This window comes from Gobio gobio (assembly GCF_949357685.1).
Source record: "Gobio gobio genome assembly, chromosome: 3".
NCBI classification, from domain to species: Eukaryota; Metazoa; Chordata; class Actinopteri; order Cypriniformes; family Gobionidae; genus Gobio; species Gobio gobio.
The window spans coordinates 48,449,666-48,477,385 of record NC_137099.1 but is presented as its reverse complement, the minus strand read 5'-3'; the positions used below and the strand labels follow the sequence as shown (position 1 = coordinate 48,477,385).

The 27,720-nt window shown below is 36.1% G+C and overlaps 1 protein-coding gene across 1 annotated transcript in view; it reads left to right on the top strand.

Moving 5' to 3' along the window:
* grin2bb (glutamate receptor, ionotropic, N-methyl D-aspartate 2B-b) overlaps positions 1–27,720 on the top strand; it is a gene marked incomplete at both ends in the record, with an annotated part of 135,646 nt that overhangs the window by 11,443 nt on the left and 96,483 nt on the right. Inside the window, one exon of the mRNA XM_079812111.1 lies at positions 12,083–12,700. Within this exon, the coding sequence (XP_079668237.1) occupies positions 12,083–12,700 (618 nt within the window). The remainder of the gene's footprint in view (positions 1–12,082; positions 12,701–27,720) is intronic.

The window sequence follows — 27,720 nt, the reverse complement described above, 5'->3', positions numbered from 1 at the left end:
GGCATTTATCGTTTGAATTTCGTGATAAAATGGACTGAATACTTAATATGTTCGTGTGGGAACTCGGATTGAAGTGTGTTCCGCGCTTTAAACAAGCCGACTGTTAACTGTTATAGATTACATTCATAACCGTTCGGTACACGCGCGCACCCTACCGAAAGCCCGAAACGTTAGTACGTCTGTCCATGTAGTTTTCAACCGATTTATGAATAAGAACAGAAAATTACCGCTCCACTTCACATGCCCAATGGAATTTGAACTTGCTTTGCCAGATCACGATTGGTTGGTGTATATAGGCTACATGACAAACGGGCATTGGTGAATTGTGTAATACTTTAAAATATATAATATATAGACTTGTAATTAAATCAACACATTAGCTCTGATTAAGGATGAAAAAAAATATTGGTTTACATTTTTCCCGTAAGGCCACATACTCTCTGAAAGGACCACATTTGGCTCGAGAGCCGCTTCCGAACAGAGGAAAATCAGCAATCAATCAAAACGCACGCGACCCATAGCAACGCGTTATGGCAACGCCTCAACAGAAATTGTCCGACTTTTGAGCCGTTCGTTACTATTGTATACATTGTCATCAATGTCATGTTATAATAATCACATTTATTTATTTAGTTTTATTGACCACGATATTATCATTGATATTTGTCTGAGAGGGGCACTTTTGATTCATTTTGAAAAAGGGCAGGGGCTCGAGCACCCAAAGCCCCCCCCCCTGCACGTGCCTGATGTTTGTGCATATATGTATGTATGTGTCATATGCTTGTGTGAACATATGTCTGTTCACTTGGGTGTTTCTGTGTGCTAGTAGCATTGTGATTGTACATGCTGCATGTTTTCATGACATAGGGGAGAACACTTTGTATCTCAAACACACCTCATATTTACCTGCATGTATCTGTTATCATTTAAAGCTGTTTTGAAATCTACTTAATTGGTGTGAAACAGCAGGTGGAGTGGATTGTAACACCATTAGACATCTGTTTAGATTTTGTGTATTATTTAATAATTTTTTTAATTTTAAGCATTTAAATGAAAAAAAGGTTAAAACATTATTTAACAGAATATACATAAACAAATAGGCTAATTTGTTATTTTCTAAACTCTAAAAACAACCACTTCTGGGTTATTTGGCAACGATATTGGACAGAATCATGAACGGACGGACCATGATGGACGGAAGATACAGGGTTTTATACATTAACCCATTTACTGGGTTGTTTTTTGAAAGTGCTGGCTCAGTCTATTTGATATTGAAGGTTTTTTTATTTTAAATAATCATTAAAAAAACCACTTGGAATTCTCTGTATATATAGGACAGGAACAGTTCAAATACAATATATATTTTTTCAATGGCAAGTCAGTCTTTTACAGTCATAAAATTCTCAAAATGTTTTAGGATGTGACAGGAGCAGCAACTGCAGCCAATGGGAATCTGTGGTAAGAAAACTGGTATCAGTAGGCTGTTCCAGTTCATTAAATGACAATCTTATATATTCATTTTTGAAAAGTTAAATAAAAACAGCTTTACCTTGTATGGCGTTCAACCCAAAAGCATATACGCGCGACCACAGCCGCGACGCTAGTGCATTAGATCAACAGCGGAGCACAAGGCAGTTTAGGCGGCGATGTTGCCTCGTGTTTTAGCCCTGGTCACGCATTCTTTTGGCGGGAGGTGAAACTTCCTGGTGGCGCTGATGCATCGTTCGGCTAGCGTTCCAGTTAACTGTGACTTACATGTAAGCAAAAAAAGGTAAAATGTTAGACTACAGATATTTTCCTCTTTGTACAGTAATAATTTGATAGGAATACAATGTAATACAAACCTTAATTTCCCCCCAGGAAGTTTTCTCTCAGAACAGAACAGATCAGAACACAAAATGACCATTGACAAATGTATCCAGTTTTAACCGGTTTTGCACAGACTATCCAACATTGGGTTACATTGACCCAGCGCTGGGTAGGTATGTGATGACCCAGCAGCTGAGTTACAGAAAACTGGGTAAAAATATTAAAAATAACCCAATAAAATGACACAGCAGGCTTAACCCGCAGCATTTGGGTTAAAAAAAAATAACCCAGCATATTTTAGAGTAGGTTTTTTTGGTAGGTTTTTTTAATATTTGGGTCAAAGGTTGAGATTTGTAAGCTGTTTTTGAAAGAAGTCTCTCATGCTCACCAAGGCTGCATTTATTTGATAAAAAATACAGTTATAACAGTAATATTGTGAAATATTAATTCAATTTAAAGTAACCATTTTCTATTTTACAGTATTTGAAAAAAGTAATTTACACTTGTGATGGCAAAGCTGAATTTTTATTTCCTTCAATAATCATTCTTATACGCTGATTTGGTGCTCAAGAAACTTTTTATTATCATCAATGTTGAAAACAGTTGTGCTGCTTAATATATTTTGTGGAAAACGGGAGGCATCTTCTTCAGGATTTTTTTGATGAAAAGAATGTTTAAAAGAACAACATTTATCTACTGATTCAGATGATACCAGCTGTCACGTAATATTCATTATTAACCTGATTGCAAATCAAATTATAACCCAGAAGTTGGGATGCATGATATATCAGCCACCATATTGGTATCGGCTGATATATGTTCATTTTTAATGTTAACGTTATGGGCCCAATAAGAAAATGTGGGCGATTATATTAAAGCCGATAAATAATGGATTATATCCTTCAGCTGAGACACTTCAGATGCACACTGTTCGCCATTATGGTTTTGAATGGCTTGAAATATTGTGAGTGGAATCACTTCAAAAAAGGAAAACACAGTTAAGTGCAGCATGTGCGATGCAAGTCTGTCATAAATGAGAACATTATAATTGTGTGCTTGGGACATGGCTTTCAATGGTGAGACTTTTGTGTTTGAAATCAAAATTAATTAAAAATGTGGATTTAGATTTATCGGCCAATATATCGGTTATCAGCTTTCAAATATAAAGAATTATCGGTAATCGGTAAAATTGTCGGTGCATCCATACCTAGAAGTGAATGTAATTTCTTGAAAAACCTTTATATTTGTACACAGAGATTTAGAGGTTACTCATAGATAGTTGACGGTCATGTATGTGTGTATAAACATACCCCGAGATATTTTCGGTAAACAAAATGATAATCGAAAAATTATCCCTAAAATTTAAATCTGTTTTAATACCGGGAAGCTTGATTTTGGCATCTGCCTCAGTTGTGATGAGTGCAAACCGCTGCTGGCTGTTATTTAAGCGTCATTATGAGGAGAGAGGACTTCAGTAAAGGTTACAGCTCAGAGGCAGGAGTTCATAAACACTGCTTAATGGAACCGCACTCACAATGCTATGACTGATACCTTAGAGACTGGAGTGTGTGCGCGAGGTGTGTATATGGGAACGTATGCTTGCACAGAAGCCAAGACAGAAGTGCTGGCTAAATGTCTAAGTATGAAAATGAGCTTAGTTAGAGGTAAATACCAAGTCGTTTCCCTCTGATGGTGTTATTTGCATGTGTTGGTGTGTGTTACACACACCCAGAGATTATTTAACGTGAAAAGGCAGGCCGCATACCTTCATACCACTAGACAGACTAATCTCTCACTTTAAGTGTGATCTGTGTGTGAGTGCATGCGTGCATACGGTTCTTCCGTTACACAATATGTTACAATCCTCTTGTCATCTCTTTATGCTGAATTAAATACATTTTTTGCGTGTTTCGGAATTGAATCAACTGTCTCGGGTTTATCAGAATTCATTCTGTATAACTGCATCAATGAATGTTAATTCAGTTTCTGGTTGTTATCAAAGCTTTCCCTCCCGCTCTGAAACAGAGCTCGTTTGAGATGGGAGGGAGCCTGTGATGGGCTTTTGTACAAACATTTTGTTGAATACATAATTTATTACTTCGCCAAGAAGAACTGAGATGGAGGACTGCGTATAGAAACGCCTTATCTGTGATTCCCAAAGCAATGAAACAAACAGAGATATATTAGAGTGCTCAAATGTACACACTTGTATTTATTTATTTATTTCACATCCTCTCTCGCCCTCTAAAGCATGCACAATGTCAGGATACCTTTGAGTCACCTGCCACACACGTTGTAGTCTGTGTTCGCTCAGTTTGATGGTGTCGGTTTTACTAGTAAGTCTTTGTTTGGTTTGTTCTGGATTGCAGTAATCATGTTGGTTTGGTTCTAGTTTTGATCATCGACTGCTTTTAAGATCAATAAGTCATTCCAAATGGCATTTTAGCTGACACCAACACACTTGACCAGGCCTGTTGGAATCTTTTTGACCATTGTAGCCAATCTCAGGCCCTTGGGGGCCATTCTCTCGTCTTAAGCCAATTGTCAATCAGGCCTTAGGCCATGCACAACTGTCTCAGAGAAAATCAAGAGAGAGCAATCTATCGGAGCAGGCAGATGCATGGATATTATACAGCACCACAGGGAATGTGCGTGTATATGTAACATTTTTTGTTGTCTGTGTCAGTTAAACTTAAGCTTTAGTGGTAGCCATCCAGCAAATGTTGAGCGACACTGGAATTCTTAACACAAAAAACCCATATACAGTGACAACAGGCAGAGATAGATGCAGTTTGGGTGTGCAAGCATGTATGTAAGTGTGTGTATCCGAGAGCATTTTCTCAGAAGAGGCAAATTATCACAATAAACACAAAAATATGCCAAAACAAAGATTACAATATCTGTATATATGATGTATTTATGCAATATATAACAACTGAAATAATGTGTAAATGACACATTTTTCACCATTCAACAGCTAGTCAACAGTGGTTCAGAATGAGATCAAAACCTCCCTTGAGCTCTTTGGGTTTAACATAAAAAAAAATTCAAGTGAAAAGCCGTGCCTTCATGCCACTGTGATTGGCTCATTCAGTGCAATAAAGCTTGCATTATGTTCTCACCAGTTTGCAGTTTGGCATGAATGGTTAAAACTTGTGGAAATAGACATCTAATATAACCCTTGGACATTAGCACTTTTTATAATTATTATTATTTACACATATATGATATGTGTATGGTATGTATGTATATATAAATTAGTTATAATGTTAAAATGATTAATGCACTTAAATGCACTCACCCCACCACAGATATGATGCAGCGTTTAGAATGCTTTCATTTCAACATATTGGGGCTAAAATGAGTTTTTGTCTCTTATTCATTATTTATATCATATTATATAGTTAAAGGGATAGTTCTCCCAAAAATGAAAATTCTGTCATCATTTACACACCCTCAGGTTGTTCCAAACCTGTATGCATTTCTACCTTCTGCTGAGCACAAAAGAAGATATTTTGAAGAATATGGGCAACTAAACATGGACCCTGTCGACTCCCATAGTATGGAAAAACATACTATGGAAGTCAATTGGGTCCATCAACTGTTTGGTCAATTTCTGTTTCAGAATTTTCACTTTTGGGTGAACTATCCCTTTAACCCCTTGGAGTCTGAGCTGTTTTGGGGCCCTTTAGAAGTTTTGACATGCTCTTACATTTGTGCTTTTTTCAGTTGCTTATAAACACATTAATAGCAAAAGTGTAATTACACTGTATTCAGCACAAACTGGGCTACCATAATATGTGAGCAACATGTATGTACATGCTTGTATTTTTGAGAGAAAAATGTTTATGCATGGTTTTTGAAAAAAAAATATTTTAAAATTAAGGACTCAAAACACACAATAGATATGTGTCCACAAGACTTTGACTAATGGGTGTTGTTGCCTAGAGTTTTTGCTTTAAACTGATGTGAGAATCATTCACATAAAACAATATAATAATTTACAATTTACAATGCCACATGAGCAACGACTGCAATATCACACGAGTGCTGTTTTTGTCCCAAATAGCACAAATGCAAATGTTATATTGATTTTATACAACGGCTAAATAAATAAGAAGTTAATATGAGTTATATTTTAGATGCAACATTGTTGGTTTTTGCTCAATTTTGCCTATAAATATTACCTAAAAAGCCACTTTTGTTTAGAACTGTTGTGTGTCTTGGAGCCACACACAGCAGTTTTTAGTTTGTGAATGAATCAGTGTTCTGAGCGAATCAACCGGGTGAACCAGCTATGTTTCCATCACCCTGTTTTTCTGCGTATTTTGAAGTATCGCATCAGAAACTAGTGATGGAAACGCCAAATTTTGGAAAAAAAGTTTTTACGCTCGCTTGAGGTGATTTTTGACTTGTGCAAAATAGAGTTAATGTGAATAATGGGAGATGGAAATGCATTTGCAGAATAAATACTGACGCAGCGAACATTAAACCCATGTGACTAATCGGCTGTTTCCGCTGATGGTGTCCATAATGTTGCATAACATTTCAAATGTGGCCTCTGACATTCTCAAATGACGTAGCCAAAGGTTGTGAGAAAAATGTCTGGTCACTACAACCTCCCATAAGTCCTGCTGACGTTGTCTTTCCCATATGTATGGGGCTCGCCTCGTTGTAATGCCCTTGCTGATAGTGCCTTTATCAGAAATTCTTCAATTTAGTGGATGCAAGCTGCACTGCTAGTACATTTTTAACTTGCCCAATCGTAACTAATTGCAGTCCTGTCTCCATTTTCTATGCGTGCCTTGTTTTATTTACTGTTGATTACTGTGTTACCAATACCACCGCCATCCGCTCGAACAACTTGATGGAAACGCACCAAATTTGTTTGTTTTTCTTTTTTGCAAACTTTGAAAATATTTGCTTCACCTTTGAATGGAAACCCAGGTAGTGATTCATTCATAAATGGAGCCATTTATTTAATTCCTGAAAGAATCAGCCTGTTGATCAAATTGAATGAATGAATGACTCAATGACTTACTTACATAGGTCGGCGTCGTGTCATAGCTGGGGGCGTGGTGTGGGGGCAGAGGTGACGTGGGGAAAACACAATGGAAATGCATGGGGTTAACCTGCGTAGAATTACTGTTGCCGCTCGACAGAGCAAGATATATAGAAAAACTGAGCCATATTGGGTCAGATTGTCCGTACAGTATCTGTGACTGATAAACAACCCAATGGAATCATTTTCTCAAATACATGCTGCTCCGCCGACCCCCATATAGGTATGACATGCCTATAAATCACCCAGTTTTTCCATGAAGACGTTAATTCAGTGTTCCTGAATTTAATGAATTAAAAGTATGTATTACATACATTTAACGTTTTAAAATGTTCATAAAATTTGTCTTGTTCTATGAAATTGATATTTGGAGTTGACATGTCAGTGTCACAATTTTAGTAGAATTACTGACAATAGCAAAAAAAAATTATTTACTTTTTTATAGCAACCGTCTTCATCGAAAGACTGGATGATTTATGAAGTTGCCTAGCTATTATGTTGTGTAATATTTGTGGGAGCAGAATGCATTTTGACGAGAAAATGTGTCGTACATATAATGTGACTATCAGCTTGAAGCACAAGCATGAGCCCAGCCCTTTCCATCATGAAATAAAGAAGACTTTTGAATGTTTTGAACATTAATAACCTCACACATTATGAGGGTATATGTGATCGCTCATCGTGAAAAACTGCTTTAACGATAAATTGAGTCCCGTGACAAGTATGACTTTATTGACGTTTTGTTCAACAAACTTTTGCCATTGCAATTAATGAAACCTCTTTTTTAATTCCCAGTAATGCCGACCAAGCCAAATATATTGATATTGATATTTGAAGATACTTACATTTCAAAAATATATCTCTGTCTAAACCTTTATCTTTTAAAATTAAGTTTTTCTGAAAAATGGTACTTTCGCCCCTGCTCTCAACTAATTTATCCGCCAAAACTGATGTGTGACCATTTTGTGATTAATTAGATAAATAAATCGGCACATCATGTAATTATATATATATATATATATATATTTTTTGATCGTACAAATTATGTTCCTTATGCATTTAATGAGCATCAAATAAAAACTGGAACTAGAATCACTGGACTAAAGCCACCTAAACACAGAGCGAGAACTTTCAGAAGTCTGCTGCATATCATTGGCGTGTGTTTTATATGAAATAATTTTTTTTATCTGATTATCTGAAATCTCAGCTGTAAGCGTTTCAGACGGTTCTGTTTGAAAAAACATTTGTGGAGCTGACATTGAGCCTTTAGCTCCTTAGGAGAAAATGTGTGGGAGGTGTGTGTGTTTTATTTAGTTTAATTATTTTTATTATTATTATTATTGCAAGAGATGGTGGTTTTATGTATGTTCACAAGGTGTCTCTAAAATGCCCTTTTCAGTAGGCTTTGAATAGGTGTTACTATGTACTTTAAGACAAAATCTATATAACTATGTCTGTATATAGCAGTCTCTGTTTGTGTGTGTGTGTGTGTGGAGGAAGGTTCATTTGAATAGTTGCTATGGAAACCAAGTGCTGTTAAAATGAGAGGCAGAGCCAAATAGAGCATCTTAGTCTCTCCTCCCTCTCTTGTTCACCCAGCTGCTGTTCTTCTAGTCTTCTATCTCCCCATCTAGTGCTTATCCTTCCGATCGGTGTGCTTCTCTTTGCTTACCCTCCTCTTTTATTAGCTGATTATTAGAGCACTTTCTCTTTTCGTCACTACTCTCGTTCTGTCTCTGCTTCATTCGTTTAGTCTTCTAATTTTCTCTTTTACGTTTTTTCAACTTCTTTTGCAGTTCATCTCTCCATACTTTTCCATACCCCCTCAACTGATTTCTCCCTCTCTTTCTTTCTCGTTCTTCCTCCCACACTTTGTCCTCCTCCATCTCTTCTCTCGTCTGCAGCAGAGAGAGCTAATTCACAATTAGCATGTGTACCTGCAATTAGCACTGACAAACCTCCAATAATTAGCCTTGTAAAAGCAGTCTTCCTTTTTCAAGCGTGTTTGCTTTCTTTCCATGCAATACCTCACTTATGTTGTCCTTTCATCTTTTTGTCCTCCTCTTCACCCACCATGTTTTTCTTTCCCTGTTCTTTAAAGACCCCATGAAATGAGTTTTGTGGCTGTTAGCTGGCATGGCGTTTAATCTGTTTCCCTTCAAAAATAGGCTGCAACTGGTAAAATATCTATTGTAATATGCATGATTTAAATGTTGCTTGCAAGAAAAAGAAAAGAAAGAAAAATGAGTCAAAAGATGCTTTTTGCAAGAAGTCTCTGCTCACCAAAACAGTAATATTGTGAAATTTAAAAGCAAAGTTTGCAATTTTCTATTTTAATACATTTTAAAATGTAATTTATTCCTGTGATGCAAAGCTTCATTACTCCGGTCTTCAGTGTCACATGATCCTTCAGAAATCATTCTAATATGATGATTTGATGCTCAAGAAATATTTATCATTATTATCAATGTTCGAAACAGTTGTTTTAAGCAATAGGAAACATTTATATTTTTTTCAAGATTCTTTTAATAAAAGTTCAAACAAACAGATTTTTTTTTCAATAGAAATCTTTTGCAACATTATAAATATCGTTACTGTCATTTTTGATCAAAGCATTCTTGCTGTATAAAAGTATTTTACTGACCCCAAACCGTGGAACTTTATGCAAATTCCTGTTTCAATGGAAAATGTCTACAAGAAATGTCTTCATTGCTCCGCCCCCAATTGCACAAACACACAATGCAAGAGATGAGAGCTTTATCATAGCTGAAGCAGAACGAAGATGACAAATGAACGACAATGAAGAACAAAAAATTTACATACAGTACACAAGAATACAAGCAAAGTCCCTTTAAGACAAGTCATTTCACTCGGTGGCCATCATGGTCAAATCATGATAAAAACGCCATTTTCAGCCTGGACTAAGCTAATGCGCTAAATCAATCTCAGAACACTGCATGTTTCTATAGCAACCGGAGCGGCAGCTGTAGTGATACGATGACTTTACTAATCAACGATTGGCTCTTTGATTTAGAAGGCGGGGCTTATTCGGCCTTATGATAACTTACTTTCTCCCATTCATAAGTAATTGGAGTGATCCGTCTTCCTATAATTAAAGTCTTTGATACGAGCAAGAGTTGGTTGTTAGCCGCCAACAGAACAGCAGCTCTAGAAAAACAATCACACTCAGAACTGTCCTGTAACTATAGCTAACATTAGAACAACAGCATATCTTGGGGCTGTGAAACATAGCAAAAACAAAAGCAGAAACAACGCAACCTCTGCGTCCGTTTTCAGGTCTCTCCAGTGCTGGAAAGCTTTTCTAATATTAATGCGGATCCTAAAGCTTGTACCTAATCGTTCCCCCTTTTTTTCAGTGATATTCCTCTGACCTTTTCTCTTTAGTAATGTCTCTCAGCCATCTCTCTTTCTACAGTCTTTCTTTAAATCTCCCTCTTGCTCACGCTCTCTCCTCCCCCATCATGTTTGGCAAGCCCCCTACTGGTGATTAGTTACAGGTGTGTTGTGGTGTACACCAAACACTGATCCCTAAAATCTACCCGTCACTGTTACCGTAACCAATGAAATTAGCTACAGGGTGGGATTTCTGAAGTGGTTTGGGGGGGAAATGAATGCATTCTACACAGAGGTGTGGAACAAACAAACACACCCCTCCCTTCAATGAAAATAGCTCTAAATAACAATAAGTGTTCATCAAAGACACCACATTAGAGAAAGATAATTGGCCAATGTCAGTCACTGTGTGTGTATTTGTGTGTGTGTGAGAGACAATATGCTGTTTGCTGATAAATCACCTTGTATCTTACTCATCTAATTGCATTTGGTATTCATTGTGCACACAATAGACTCTCTCTCTCTTTTCTCTCTCTGTACACACACAGGTACTTTCTCTCTCACTGTGTTTTACAATTTAGGCCTTTTGAACTATTTTCTCAATTTTTTTTGAAGTGCATGAATGTGTGGGCCAGGCTTTGTCTACAATGTTGGAACCAAATGTCCTCATAAGGGGCAGGAAATAGCATTAGCTCAGTATAAAAACAGCTGACGTCAATGGCAAGTCCCCAGCATCAAAAGCATGCAATAATTTGGGGACATAATTGTCCTCATATCTGACAAAACCTCCATTTGTGATGTTATTAAAGGTAAAAATAAAAACTATAAAACTATATTTGTATCTATCTAAAAATGCAAAAAGTTTTCATTTAGCAGTAGGTTTATTATTTGTTACTCATGAAGCATAAAATTGCACCGCTGTGCCTGTTTTTTTTTTTATATATTGTGTTATTAGTACGAATGTCATTAACAACATAAATACTCCCCCAATAAATAAAGTAGGCCATTTGAAAAATATGTCAGATTAGCAGGTAAGTAACTTATGTTACTAATATGTTACAACATTAATATGTTGCTGTTGTTTTGACTTATGAAAACAATTCTTAAATATAATTTGGCAAGTTTGGCAGCGCTGACATTAGACATAACGATTGCTATTCATATCAGATAATGTAAAATGTTGGAAACTATTAATTTGCCTAGCTATTTTAAGGCAAATAGACCAAAGAAGTAATTGATTGGCATTGCTACCAATATAAACTTGCTTTGCAAACTATGTTGATTCGTGTTTTATTACGGGCATAATTGCTTGCAAATTTCCAGGTGACCACCTTTCCTTTATTTACTAATATTATGTAAACACGCATGAATGAGGGACAGTCACAGAAGTGTGCAGTTTGCTGCCAAATCCATCCTGACAGCTCTAAAATAATAATAATTATGGGCTTACCGTAGTGATTTAAGGCAAGATGGTTTTATGATGTACTCACTCAAAACTTTAAGTTTTGTTAATTTTGAAGAAAAAAGTTACATAGTATGGTGTATGTAAAAACATTAGAGGTCTTTTGCTTGTCCTTAGTTATATAAACTTACTCTGTGTGTTTACTGCTGCAAATGACCTCTTTTCCCAAGACTGTCTGTTTCTGTTATTTCTGTCCAACATATGTCAATAATGAAGAGGACAGACCCTTGAAACGAGGACACATGCTCTTATTAAAAAGACCGGTCTCTCATCAGTTTTACTTGCATACTGCGACTCAACTTCCACCAGCCAGAGTCAAGTTCAGATCATGTAGATTTGATGCGAATTAATCTCCTAAACTAAAGTTGTCTCCCTGTGTCTTTTTCTGTCTGCAGGGACTGTATCTTCACTCCTCCGCCATGCTTGTCAGCCTCCACCTCTCCTCTTCCCCTTTCTCCGACCGCCGCGTCCTGTCTTTGGTCTCCCTTGCTTCCTCTTCCAAACCGGCCTTGTCCCTCTCGTTGCTTTTCCTCTTTCTCTTCTTCTTCCCCACTTGCGAGTCACGCCGTGGAGGCGGGATCGGGACGCCCGTCGGGGGCATGAGCGGCGGCGAGCGAGGCCAAACGATCATCAGCCCTCCTCATTATCCTCCACCAGGAGTCAATCCAGTGGGTCCTCCCTTGCCACCAAAGTTTGCTCAAGGCCTTAGCATCGCAGTGATCCTTGTGGGAAACTCCAGCGAGGTGTCTCTCTCTGAAGGTCTGGAGAAAGAGGACTTCCTACACGTGCCTCTCCCTCCTAAAGTCGAGCTGGTCACAATGAATGAAACCGACCCCAAGAGTATCATAAACCGCATCTGTGCTCTAATGTCACGGAACTGGGTCCAGGGTGTGGTGTTTGGGGACGATACCGATCAGGAGGCCATCGCCCAGATTTTGGACTTCATCTCGGCTCAGACGCACATCCCCATCCTGGGCATCCGTGGAGGCTCTTCCATGATCATGGCCGCCAAGGTATGACAGACGCAACTGCTACCTATACATTTTAGGGCATTTTAGGTACAGATGAGGATACATTTTGCTGCCTTTATAAGAAACTTAATTTTGGGCAGATTCTAAAACACATCACATGTATTTTTAGTGGCAATCCCAGAATGCATTGTGATGAGCTAAGTGAAGCTTGTTCCACGATGGTTTACAGAGTTGAAAGAAATGTTGATTATAAATCATAACATCCTTTTATATTTCTTAATATTTACTTTACACTTTATATTAGTTAACACTATGAACAATACATCTACAGCATTTATTATTCTTAGTTCATGTACACATTAACATTTAGTAATATTTAAAATCAGAACATTAGTGTATGTACGGTGGTCCAACATTAACAAACAATTAACAATTAACTAACATTAACAAAGATTAATAAATGCTATAAAATGTTTTGATCCTTGTAAATCCATGTTTGCTAATGAATTGACTAATGCTATCAAATAAGACCCCAAGTGTTACTCTAATGTAACATTTATATATTTAATTATGTGAAATATATATATGTATGTATTTGAGGGAACTACTTTTTATCAATCCTTTTCAATATATTTTAATAATATATACACGTATGTATGTTAAAATATATTGAAAAGTGCAGATTAAAAGTACATTTTAGTTTTTTACAAAGCAGAAGTAAGCTATTTTTGTTGAAGTGCAAGACTTCTGATACATTAGACGCTAAAGATAAATAACTTGAAGAATATAGAGCAGTAAATGGTAAAACTGTTTGTGCTTCAAACCACTGTGTTTATAACAATTGCAAGTTTGCAGTATCAAGCAGCATAAAGGACCGTTTTTGTACAGATAAAATAACTGGATGACACTGGTAGCCTCAAACATTTAAGTTACAAATGTCCGTGTCCCCTCTTGTGTTAAAAAGGTGGATACAGGTTTGACGAGATAAACCACTCATTGAAATAGGAATGGACATTTTTAAAAAGTCTCTAGAACATGCTTGTGCATTAACTTATTTAATGCTATTATTTTGTATGATTAAGAGCAAACACCTTAAAGGTGATGATACCATTGTTGTGTATGAAATATATTTTTGACGTACTTTGAATTGAAGTCTTTTTTCCATTCATGTAGGCAGGACCTGTATTTCTCTTAAATGTCGGCATGAAATGGAAGTTTTCTTCTTTTCTTCCCTATTGTAAGGTTTATCATGAAACAGCTTATCGAACAAGAAAAAATGTAGGGTGGGACTTGATTTTGTCCATCTGGAATTGATTGGATCTTTGGTTTGCTGTGATCTCATATTTGTGACAGGTTTCCCCTTGCGTCGAAAAACACCATATCAGAGAAGACCTAGCTAACAGGGAACGTTTCTGGCAAGGTTCTCAAAGTTATAAACAAATGTTCTTTTAGAAACGTTACTAGAAGGTTTTTTCAAAGTTATCCGGTCTTTAATAATGTTCTCAAAACGTTAGCAAAAAAATCTTTATTTATTGATTGATTTGACTGTCCACCAATGTGGAAATTGTCCCTTGGCTTCTCATAAAAAACACAGTTATACACATACACAATACATCAATTTAAAAGTTATATATAAAAAGTAGGAGTTGCTTACACTTCATTTAATAATCTAATTGCCACTGGTATGAAGGAATAGTTATTTTGGGACTTTATACCTTCTTTCAGATGGTTAAAGGTGCAGTGTGTAGTATTTATAAGGATCTATTGACAGAAATGCAACATAATACACATAACTATGTTTCCAGTGGTGTAAAAGGCAGTGTTAATTTTGACAGCAAATTTTTATTTAGTTTTAGTCATAGTCTTTTGACTAAAATGCCATTTAGTTTTAGTCATAGTTTAGTAACCTGAATTGTTTTTAGTTTTAGTCTAGTTTTAGTCGACTAAATATCATAAGATTTTAGTCGACTAAATCTACTGTAGATTTAGTCTCCTAAAATCTAATGAGTTTAGTTAAATTGTAATACATTAAGCATTTAAGCATTACATAACCGACTGTTACTTGAACTGACATTTTGACATTAAAAATACACGAAAGAGAGCTCAATTCACTTTTTTGTTTGTTTTTTAAAAACATCTATATAGTTTTTATAACTTTGTATTTCTGTTTTAGTTAGTAGGCCATGTCAGGTTAAGCTAAAGCTTCAAATAAGTTTGTTTATTTATTTTTTAATTTCAGTTAACATTTATTTAATTTCAAGTAATGAAGATTTTTTTTATGGTTTTAGTGAACTATTATAACCCTGATACTTTATTGGATATGTGTCAAATACTGGTCTTTCCTCCTGACTATGAATTAAATGGGAATTAAATTTAATACAGTTTATTGTGTAACCAAAAACGAATATATAATGCGTGACTTTTAAATTATAAACAAGCTCGAAATACACATTGACTCTTATTTTGAAATGTCTGCGCCTCACTATTGCAGTTGCAGGAGCTCATTCAAGTTCAGGAGATAAAATATGCATTGTTACAACCGTCTAAAACATATAACTATATAAACATCGTAAAGTAAACATTGTCATTACTCATCAGCATTAGTTCATATACAATTGCCTGGCAAAAATGTGCGCTATTTATTGATTGTGAGCCGCTCTGGAGCGCTGGATTGGGGATGCGTGAGCCTATATAATGCGCAACAGCGCCGTGTTTTCCAGCGGTTAGATCAGCATGTTCAAATCAAATGTGCTCAACTGTTACACAGGACATCAGTTCTGACTGGATCTCTTCCTTAATCGACCCTCCCTAACATTTTCGTCTCGTTTTAATTTGTTGACGAAAATGACAGCAAGTTATCGTCATAGTTTTTGTCATACAACACTAGTTTTTATTTAGTTATCATCTCATTTTCGTCAGTGAAAAAAGGTTGTTGACGAAGATTATGACGAAAATTATTCGTCAACGAAATGAACACTGGTAAAAAGACCTTACCTAATGTACCGTTATGTTTTTATCACCTTAAAATGAGCCATTTCTATCTACATACACCGCGGGGTCCCCTTACAGAGAAGTCACCATTTTGCGTCGTCATGTTTCTACAGTAGCCCTAAACGGAAAAAAACTTCTCTACAGAGCGCTAGTCACTCTCTGTTGTCTCAGACGACGACATCTGCATCCTGTGTCGGCCACCGTAGCTTCTCTATGTGCTTTGAAATGGAGGGGTGAGCGGTGGGTGATTGCAATTCACAACCTCACCTCAAGATGCCGCTAAAATTTACACACTGCACCTTTAAGTACAGCGTTCATGGAACGTTTTTTTCTGAAACCTTTTAGTTGGACTTTTGTCTAAGATATTTTTAATGTTACTTCTTGTTAAAAGAACATTTAAAAGTAATGTTCCCTTAACGTTAACATAACCTAGAAAAAACATTTTACAATTGTAATTAATTTAGAACTAACTTTTTTATAACGGTTAGCAAAACGTTCCAGGTATTTGTCTTACACTGTGTCTACACCGGATGCGACTGTTGACGTGGAGATTTGCTGCAAGTGGAAGTTATTTGTTTTCTTTTTTGTAAGATTTATTTTTTGCGTTTTCGCCTTTATTGTGATAGGACAGTAAGTAGACAGGAAGCGAAGTGGGAGAGAGAGAGAGAGAGAGAGAGAGAGAGAGAGAGAGGGGGACGGGATCGGGAAAGGTCCACGAGCCGGGACTTAAACTCAGGTCACCCGCAGCGCTATGTTGGCACTCTGCCCATGAGGCTATCGCGCCAAATAATGGGAATCTTGATTAAAGATTACGAGGGCACAACTTTTTTTAAAATAATGATGTGCACGGGTAAATCATTTATCATAAATCCTGCAATATTTCTTGAACAACATCTCTAAAACAAGAAAGGCCGAATTTGATTTCATGGTAACTTTAACCATGATGTTTAGATAACTGCGTACTTCACGTGAAGCTTGAACTTGTTACATAGATGGGAGGCAGAAAGTTGCGTATGTAGATCATTCCAGAGCACTTTTGATTAGGATGATTGGAGAGTAGCTTCCTGGGTAGACATTAGACTCACTTGAGTTTGGAACAGAGCCACACTATCTATTCTTTTCCCCCTCAATATCTTCGATTCCTCTCATGCATGTTTAATACATCCACATGTTCCTCTCTTTTCTCTTTCTTTTCCGCCAAGGTCAGAGTTGTGTAGCAGACTTGTGCCTGCTGTTAAGTCAGCGGAGGTCTGAAGTGCTGGAAAGAGATGTGACGGGACGCATAGTGCTGTGTACTGTCCGTGCTGTCGTTAACCACCAGCAATGTGCTTCATTAAGATGACTCTGTTCGAAAGAGGCAGAAGAAAGGGAGAGAAAATTGGAGGGAAAATAAAAGCTATGCAGATTTGTTTTTCTAAAGACAATGGCCAATAAGAAAGAAGGTAATAAAAAAAAGACGGCGGGAGAAAAGTGCAGAAAGAGAAGGAAATGTCAGAGGGACTTTTTGTAAATGCCACACAGTAAAAAAACAGGAAGTCAAGTACATTTATTTTGTCATCTTGGAGAAAAGGGAAAACAGATGGGGAATAACTGCAGACACTTGTGGTGTTAAATACACCGTGCAAACAAATATTACCTAAACTTTAACACAACATTCTCAAGCCTTTTGCAGCTGCATGCATAATCACGGCTGTCCCGAGGAGATTTATTTTTAAACAGTTTTCGGAAACTCAGTACACCCAGTGTTCTCGGGGTGTTTAAAGGGGCAGCCGTAAATCAGTGACCCCCATCCTGAACAGCCTTTGCTTTAATGGAACAGGTTCCATTATATTTATCAAGAGGGACACTATTCATCCAAACACAGACTGCAGTATATTTCCAAGAAGAAGTTCACCGAACATGCAGCTCACATCAGTTTTCTCCTTTGATGTTTATGGCTACAGATGGTTGATGTGTCAAGATCTTGTTACAGATAATCATGTGAACAAGTGAACAGTGGTGTTGCTTTTCCACCAGAGGAATTTTAGGGACTGCCTGAGAATATTAGATATATTGTCATGCTTGAGATCGAAAAGTAACAAATCAGTTAAAAAAATATAAACAAATGAATTATTCACATTAATCATATACATCAATATGAAGAAAAGTCATTGAGATAACTTTGTTGTGGCAGGTGAAAGCACTGAATAATAGACAAAAGTGGCTTTAGAGGTTGAAAATGTTCATTTAAATAAAGCTGAAATAAATGCTGGATAAACTTAAGCTTAATAATATAATAATAATAATATATATTTGCATTGCCAACCAACTAAAATGAAGTACTACATTTACTTAGAGCATCTTCCACATACTTTTTTTACTGACTGGTCTAACTTCTGCATCTTAAATGCACCTTAAAATATATTATATAATACTTTTATATATACATTTATACTGTCACTATTTGCACTTCTGGTTAGATGCTTTGTTGCAGTTAAATTATTATATACATTAAATCTAATCCAAAAAAAAATAAAAATAAATGAAGCTAAATATAAAAATGACAAAAGCACATGACAAAATTAAACTGAACTAAATTAAAATTCATTAAAATGTAATGTAAAAATGAAAAATTTACATATAAAATAAAAGCTATTCAAAATATTAATACATACTATAACAGTATATATATATAAATAACACGGCTACAGTCCACAATCTGTTTTGCACTTGAGTTTGTCCAAGGTAGACTTAACAGCCGTTCACACAGGACATGTTCTTGTATTTTGATTATGACTTTTTAAAGTTGTTATTCATCGTGATTATGATCTAAAACACTGCAATAAATCAACCAAAGACTGATTCAGAATGAACGGCCAAATGATTCTTGATTTCCCCCATGACGCCGTAGGTCACTTTGTTTGTTTGTTTGTTGTCAATTTTTCTGGACAGAAATTCATCTTTGATGCTGGCAATATCATACATCCACAATATCACTTAATAAAGCACATAAAACATATTTGTCCCCATAAAAACATAAACGCATAAGACAATTAAATACCATACAAAATATATGTATATGCATATCTTCTGCACATGCATTCTCACACATGCGTACAAGCACCTACCTGTATAAATATATCTCAATACCTCAATTAAGAATTAGGTTTAAAACAGTCACCGCCAATGGAACAAATGCTCTTTTTAGCAAGCGGTATGCGCAACCTGTGCCCCGAAGGGACGGCCTCCCTTCATGGTTAAGACTTCCAACTTGTAAAATACAATAACTCACTTTTTTAATTGTGTAATTTTTTTGTCTCCCATTAATTTTAGATGTACATAGATCCGGTTTAAGTGCATTGGGAATGTTCAACTCGTCTGTCAGCAATCTCTTTGTTCTAGATCTATTTTTTGCAATATCTGCAGGCTGTTACAAGGAGAGGAGCTCTTTTTAGTGTTGGTGTAGGGTTGTTAAAACATGCCACATCCTCTCATAAGCCACTGAGGAGCTCGATAAGGGGCTAATTGAATTAGCGGAAACATTTTACCATGCTTGATGCCTTTCCATCCAACCACACATGCATAACGGCACTGTTATCTTTCTTTTACGACTCTTCTTTGTTTTCCGAAGAGCAGTTGAGTTGATGGAGATATATATATATATATATATATATATATTTATATTATATACAGGCAGAAATGAGAGAAAATCATTTAGTATAAGTACATAAGCCATTATAAGGACTTGTTTCTAATTCTGTGACTTTACCCCATGACGCCATAATCAGCTGGACTCCATCATACTAACTCTAGGCAAGCATTGTGCTGGCTTATCCGTTCCGTGTGCTTTACCGTGTGTTAATGGGGAGTCATAGGAGCGCTGGGATACTTAACGAGCGCAGTCGCACTGCTAATTTCATGCTTAATGGGAACACATGCAAAATCAGCCTCTCTCGCTGGCACACGGAAGCATTAGATGTGCATGTTGCATATACAGAGTTTAGAGACTGAGTGTGTTGTCAAACCGCTCATCAGATGCACCTGCCAGGCTGGTTCATGCAACACATCCGCTCAAGTGTACTTTCAGATACACGCACAGCGCACACACACACAGAGCACAGTGCTTTCTCTTCTGCATTTGCATTTTCAGTCATTTGTGTCTGCGATGTTTTGGTACGCCACATCTGTCCATTTCTTTTTTCAAACGTTTTATTTAATCAGGTGAAACTGTTGTGAATCCGCATGGATGCATTTTTGCATTTGTGAGAACTTTAGAGTCTGTTATTCTGCAACACTGATTCACAACACACAGCTGGCTTCAGAAAAACTGGGATACAATCTAATGAATCAAATTCTGGAAATGAATGAAAATATATAAAAATTTATGAAGAAACTTTTTTTTATCTATTTGCAGCTTTGTAAAAAAAAAAAAGTTACCAGACACCGCCAGGGTTTTTGACAATTTTCACTAATATGACCCCCAGAATATTTTGTTGTATGAATATCTGAACATGCAATATATCTTATATATCTAAGAACAGACCCTCTTCTTTTAAACAAAAAACAAAGTTTTATTCTAGCTTCATGCATTATTTTTTTTATCAACACTTGAATGTAAGTTCCATTTAAAAAAAAAAAAACATTTTGAGCAAAGAACTGTGAAAATAAAGTTCTTGTCAAAGACTACGTCTGGATCAGATGGAGTAGAACGAGTCCATCAACACCCCTAATGCTTGCACAGTCCTATACCTCGTCCTGGGTCGACGTTTCATTCAGTAACATTAGGCAGTTTAGATTTATATTTTGTTTAATGTTGATGATCGCGCTATTTTACATATGCACATATGCTATCGCTTGTTTCTGCGTCGCCTTCACACGGTTTGATCAGGAGATTCAATATTTTTTCAGAAGATGTGTAATAGCGCCTCCTGCCGTATCACAGCGAAAACAGGGAAAGCTGGTAAATTCCGTCATTGGCGGGGAAGCGTTTTCTCAGAAATTACGGAAATTTCTGTTAATGGCAGGGAATGTTTTTTTTTTATCTTTAAACATTTCATTTTAAATTGGGAAACATTATGACATAAAGTCAATCAGAAATATATTTTAGATTCTACAATATTTTTCAGTCAATCAAATAAGAAAATGTATGACATTGGCATGTGAATTTCTCTTGAGTGCTGCTAACATTAAAACTAAATGAGGACAAACCAAATATTAAAGGCCCGTTCACACCAAGAACGATAACTATATTAGCGTCCACACCAGCGGACGCGATGCAGTTTTGCTGTCTGTCACTTTAAAGGCAGCGGCTATTTGCACTAAGTGTAAATAGCATATTTTCTTAGCGATAGACGATATTTACACTAAGTGATTCTATTCTATTTACACCATATAAAAGTAGTAGTACATTGCAATATGTGTATATAGTAATTAGATGCTATTTATACTTCATTTTGACAGATACATACTATTTGCACCTCAGTATTGTTGTACATTAACAGGATGTAATAATAACCGAGTGTAAATGATTATATTTAATACAATTATTAAATGGATGCCACCCTCCCTACACCTACCCCTAACCCTACCTAATAAATGCTTTTATTATTATTAAACATTTCATTAGGCAATTTATTTTCACTTTTAGAACATTTTCTTAATTTTTATTGAAAGTAAATGCCTTTCCGATGTGATATGTGATGGGAAAGGGGAGAAGAGCGAGCTCGGCAAAAGGCGGATTCGAACCCTGGTCGAGCACGTCAAAACCAAGTTCCACGAGCCTTACACTCTACTGACTACTCCACTGAAAACACTGAGATGTGTTTAATCTTGTTTGGTCCAACCAATCATTGTTAGGTGGAGCTAGTGTGAATAGCACTTGCCAACAAGGCACACTATTTGCACTTGGTGTAAATAAACACTCCACACTTTTAAATCCTTGGGCTCTTTAAAGCAGGATGGATTCTGATTGGCTGTCAATGCTTTTATCATTCATCAGCTGGAAAAAAAACATTCTGAAAGTGATTCTAACGATATTGTTTCTCTGTGTTATCGTTATAGTTGTGGTGTGGACTCTGCTGTTCCTTTATATTTAGAACAATTTTCAGAACTTTATCGTTATCGTCATTGGTATGAACGGGCCTTAAAACATTTTGAAATTAAATTCACTTGTTATGCTGATGAAAAAATTCTGATGAAAAACACTATTCAATCAGAAAAATGCAAAATGGAAGTATTTTCACTGGTAGCCTCACTAATGGATAGTGTTTTCAAAGCTGACACTATCAATGTCAGGCTGATACTATCAGTGTCTTGTTTCAGATGATCTTCCAGTGCACCTCTCCATAAATCTAGACACTCTACTGAAAAAAAAAAAAAAACACTTCAGAAGTGTTTTTGATTGAAAGCCTGTTGCTGTCAGCATTGCAGGAGAAGCCATGCAACACTTTCGCATTTGCACCTTGTAAGCGAACACTTGTGACCCACGTTTCAGAGCAGTTTATCACTGGTGTCACACAATCTCATGAATACAGTAGTTATGACTCACTATAGTGCATGTCTACATCACATCCAGTGACACTGACTCATTGTTTAAACCTGGAAGAAAATATAATAACACAAATTATCTAAATTAATTCCACTTCAATATTATGAATAATTATTAAAACATTATAGATAACATATTTTATATAAAAAAATAAATATATATATATATATATATATATATATATATATATATACTCATTTAATTTAAATACACTACCATTCAAAAATAAGATTTTTATACATTTGCAAGAAGTCTCTTATTCCCACCAATGCTGCATTTATTTAATAAAAATACAGTAAAACAGTAATATTGTAAAATATTATTACATAAATGTTTTCTTTTTTAATATATTTAAAATGTAATTTATTCCTGTGATGGCAAAGTTGAATTTTCAGCATCATTACTCCAGTCTTCAGTGTCACATGATCCTTCAGAAATCATTCTAATATGATGATTTGCTGCTCAAGATCATCAATGTATTATTGTCATCAATTTTGAAAGCATTTTGCGCTGCTTAAAGGTATGGATTTTTTTGCTCAAAACTCTGATAATCTTTTTTTCAGGATTCATTGTTGAATAGGAAGTATTTATGTGATATAATATTCTTTAATATTAGTTTATACTGTCATTTTTGATATATTTAATGCATCCTTGCTAGAAAAAAAAAAACTCTTACTGACCACTTTTTAACATATATAGCATATAATATATATAACGTATGTATATAATAACTTTTTTATTTCACATTCAATTTATATTAGTATGGCAATCCATAAAAAGTGAAAAGGTGAACTGAAAACTTACCATGGATTTACATTTTTTTCTTAGTATTTTTGGTCTCCTTTTTGTTTTAATGACAGCAGCACTCAAGCGGAATTTATTTCACAATTTTGAGTAAAACCTTTTTCCAGCGTGATTTGAGAACGATCCAAAGAACATCTGACCATTCAGATTCTCAGTTCTTCTTTATTATGCTTGATAAAGTTCCATTGATTTACATTTTTCAAAATCAGAAACCTTTCCATTCATTTCAATGTTTAAATTGGTTTTTCAATCCCAGATTTTCAATGTTGTCTCAGACTTTGAGCCCCACACATTTCAAGCCCCTTTAGTTAAAGCGGTTCTTTAGATCGTTTCTGAATGCAAGAAAACACACCGATCAAACTGCAAGCGACTGAATGCTACTCGGGGAAAAAAGCAAGAATGGATGGAGAGAAGGAAGGATGAATATGACAGCTGGAGAGGGAGGTAGAAAAAGACTAGGGTGGGAGAGAGATAGAGGAAAGGAAGAGGGGACTGTTTTAAAATGAAACACGTGGGTGTGAAACAGAGGAAGAGGAAGGCACTCAACATGCAGTTACAACACGCTTACATCTAAATGGAGGCATTCAAAAACACGAAAAACAGATTGAAAGCGGTGAAACGTGACACTTGGAGAAATTTAGCATTAAGGGATGATCACAGAAGGGCGAAAAAGATGTGTATAGGACAAACCGATTGAGAAAGAGAGAGTATAAAAGAGCTACTGCGATTCCCGAGCACGGATGGGGGAGTGAATGCATGCATGTGAACGGACGAGAGAGATGTGTGACATGCCACAGGAGGTGGTGGTTAAAAAAAGGGGATTGAAGAGTGTTTTCAACCCTGTCTTTTTCTTAATAATTACTTTTACACCCTCTCTCTATCTTCCACTCTCTCTTTCTGTCTTTCTCTACCCAACCCCAAACACACTCTGTGGGCTGCATTGGTTGGCATGGCAACCGCTGCTACATACATTTCTATATATATGTAGAAGGAAAGCGAGAGAGAAAGACAACGAGGGAGTCAGGAAAAGGCAGAAGAGGAGATTTAGAACGTTCAATTGCTCTGTATATAAATGTAGCCGGTATAGGGAACAAGTGTACATCAATATATCATTTCATTGAGAGTGGGCAGGGAAATTCACCATTCCACCATTGATTGTGCACCAAAACCCCGGTTATACATGAAGATTGGGCAGTGAAATAGTTTTTATTCACCTCAGGTTTGGTTTCTGTTAATGGCTTAATTTATTTTTGTGGAAACCTTGATAGATTATTTCAGGATTTTTGGACGAAAAGAAAGTTCAAAAGAACAGCATTTATTTGAAAAAATTTTTTTTTGTAACATTATGAATGTCTTTACTGTCACTTTTGCATTCTTGCTGAATAAAAGCAAAGACTTTATATACAGAAAGACGGTGCACTCTTATTACTATGAATGGGAGTAAGTGCATCACGCAATATAACGGAATAAGTCCCGCCTTCTAAATTAAAGAGCCAATCCCCAATTGGGGAAGTCATTGCGTCACTGCGGCTGCGGTTAGAAACTCAGTTTGCTATAGAAACAGTCAGTGTTCTGAGACGCACGCTTGTGACTGCACATGGACATTGGCTGGTCCAGCCTGAAAAATGCATTTTTTTGTCATGATTGTAGTGTTTAGAAACTAAATTTATGAGACAGTTGTTGTCAGAATCTATATTTTAGCCACGCCCCCAGTGTGAGTTTCTAGGAAAATGTTTTTTTAGAACTTATTCATTCCATGGCAACGTGTCATGCAGCAACACAACCAAACTCCGCCATGTTAGTTTGCAACACAATTCAGAGAATCGGATCTGCCGAATATACAACACGTAAATTCATCAATTTCTCCCGAAATACATAAAAGTAAGTGGCAAGGGAAGTAGGAGAAGACTTTATAGTTTCTATACTTTATAGTTATAGATTTTATAGTTTCCTACACAAAATGTAGGCCTATTTGATAGGAATAAAACAGGATTCATAGTCCAATGGAGGCATTGCCTCCTCTCACGTGACTTTTCCCCATTCATTCTCAATTACCCCCCATCAATCTTACCGCACCTCTTTTAACAGGAGGTCTGCTAAAAGTCAATGGGCTCAGGGGAGGCAAGCCTCCCGCTGTAACTTCAGCTGCAGGTGTCGCTGTCGGGCAGTGTTACTTTATAAAAACGGGTGACTTTTACACTTTTTAATGTCACATTTGGTAATATTAGGATATTTTTGTAATATCGATTATTTTCTCATCCAGTTTTTTTGAGGGGACACTGCCTCCCTTTGCCTCCTTGGAGGAAACGCCCCTTATTAAAACGTAATGTATTTATATGTTATATGAATTTAAATATCTATTAATGTTTTTTATGTATATGCACAAAGGTATTTTATGTGTAAGAAATAAAATATGACCATTAAAGCCACAATATGTAATTTTTTAATTTTTCGCCGCTAGAGGTTGCTTATTCAAAACAAAGGCATGGCTTGATAACACCTTGATTTCGCAGAGCTTTTATTATGCCACAGACGAGCGCGTCCGCTTCTTCGGTCATATGTATGTGGGGTAACAAAGCGCTGTTTTATCATATTAGATACATTTGAGTGTTGAAAGTTATGTTATAATGCTACTCTGTGCGTTCGCTCTGTGGCTACTATAAGACAGTTGTTACACACCTCAGTAAAGCTAGATGGATATTAGGCATGGTAAAACATGATACTCGCGGTAAATAAAGAAAACGAGATTTAAACAATAAGACTAACTGTGTTGAGCTATATAACAATGATTCGGTTTCTGATTCGATGAATGTTATCAAACAATTGCTAACCTGTCTAATAAAACACATAATATATTAAAAGCGTCTTTGGTGTTTCCAGGGTTTCTACAAAATAAAACCGGAAATTGAGGGTAACACGTGTATGATGTCACTGACAGGCGATGCACGGACATGCTCCGTGTCCTGGTTAAAATGGCTTATTTCTCTGGATTTAAACATTCTTCGAAATAGTTCTTGGGAATAATGTAAGTACTCAAGTCAACAAAATATATAACGTTGTTCTAGTGGTTTTTGGATATTTTAATCCAAAAATCGTACATCTTGGGCCTTTAATCTGTACAATATTTATCTGCATAAGATTGTCATGAATAAAACCTCTAAACTGTGCATTCCAGTGTTTGCTGCGTTCCAGGGTGTGCCAAATGAGCCATGTTTCTTCTGAATGAAGTGAACTGCTCAGTGTGTAGGGAGCAGTAAGCACTGCATAGGGACCTTGAGAATTGGAACACAGCTTGTGAGTTATTGAAAGGCCAAAGCAAGTATCAGAGGTTGCGGTCGGGCTAAGAGACCATTAAACACACACTCTCAGCAACACACTCAAAGTTCTCGGCTCAGATGGGAGGGCAGACATGGGAGAAGTGGAGAAAATTGTACAGTGTGGTATATAATAAAAGTTGAATATTATTTTTAAGGATCAATGTGGCTTGGTTGAATAGAAGTACAAGGCAGCACTTTCACAGAGATTTTTTTTTTTTAAAGATTTTGTTTTTAAATCAACTTTGTAAAATTTTTATTTACAACAACAACAAAAAAATATATATATATATTTATAAAAATTATTGTGGTTACAGTGCATACAATATAGGTAATCTGGAGGGTTAAAAGGCAAAAATGTGCAGCTCATATTTTTAAGGCACTTATTCATTTGAAATATTAAAGGTGCAGTTTTTATGAGGATCTATTGACAGAAAAAAATGCAATATAATATATATAACTATGTTTTCAGTGGTGTATAAAGACCTTACATAATTAAACGTTATGTTTTTATTACCTTAGAATGAGCCATTTCTCCCTACAAACACCACGGATCCCCTTACATCGAAGTCACCATTTTGCACGGCCATGTTTCTACTGTAGCCCTAAACGGACAAACTTCTCTACAGAGCGCTAGCTACTCTCTGCTGTCTCAGACGACGACATCTTTGTCCTGTGTCGACCACCATAACTTCTCTATGTGCTTCGAAATAGAGGAGTGAGCGGTGGGCGATAGCAAATTCACCTGCTAGATGCCGCTAAAATGTACACACTGCACCTTTAAGTAAAAGCCTGTTAATTATTTGAGCTATATCATTTTTTTAATCATCATTAGTTGGTAAAATCTTTCTAGGTGGATAAACTATGGATATATTATTCCTGTGATTGCAGTTTGTTCCATGTAAATGCACTGTAAAAAAAAACATCCAAGTTGATTGTACTTAAAAAAATTAAGTCATTTCAACTTAAATTACATTAAACTGGCTTAAAAAAAATGAGTTGAATCTTGTACAACATAAAAAAGTTGAACATTTCTTAACTGATTTTGATGAGTTAAAGCAATGTAAAAACATGTTATCATAACTTATGAATCATATTTTGTGGTGCTTTACAGATTATGTCACCTCTCTATCTCGTAACCTTGAGATTATTGTGCTAAAGGACTTTATTGACCTACCGTTATGACAACAAAGTTAAAATATTGGATATTACACAGACTAAAATACAATTTTAAGAGTATTACCACAAGACCTTACACACATACTTTTGAGACTGTGCATTTTGTAAAAATGTACTGCCTTATACAGTCACATACGTCCACAGAAATTGCCTTAACTTCCATTTTTGCTCGTTTCGAGGTGCGAATCAAAATTATTTTCTGTCGTTATTGACACATGCCACAAATGCTGTGAATACAGCTTAACTTG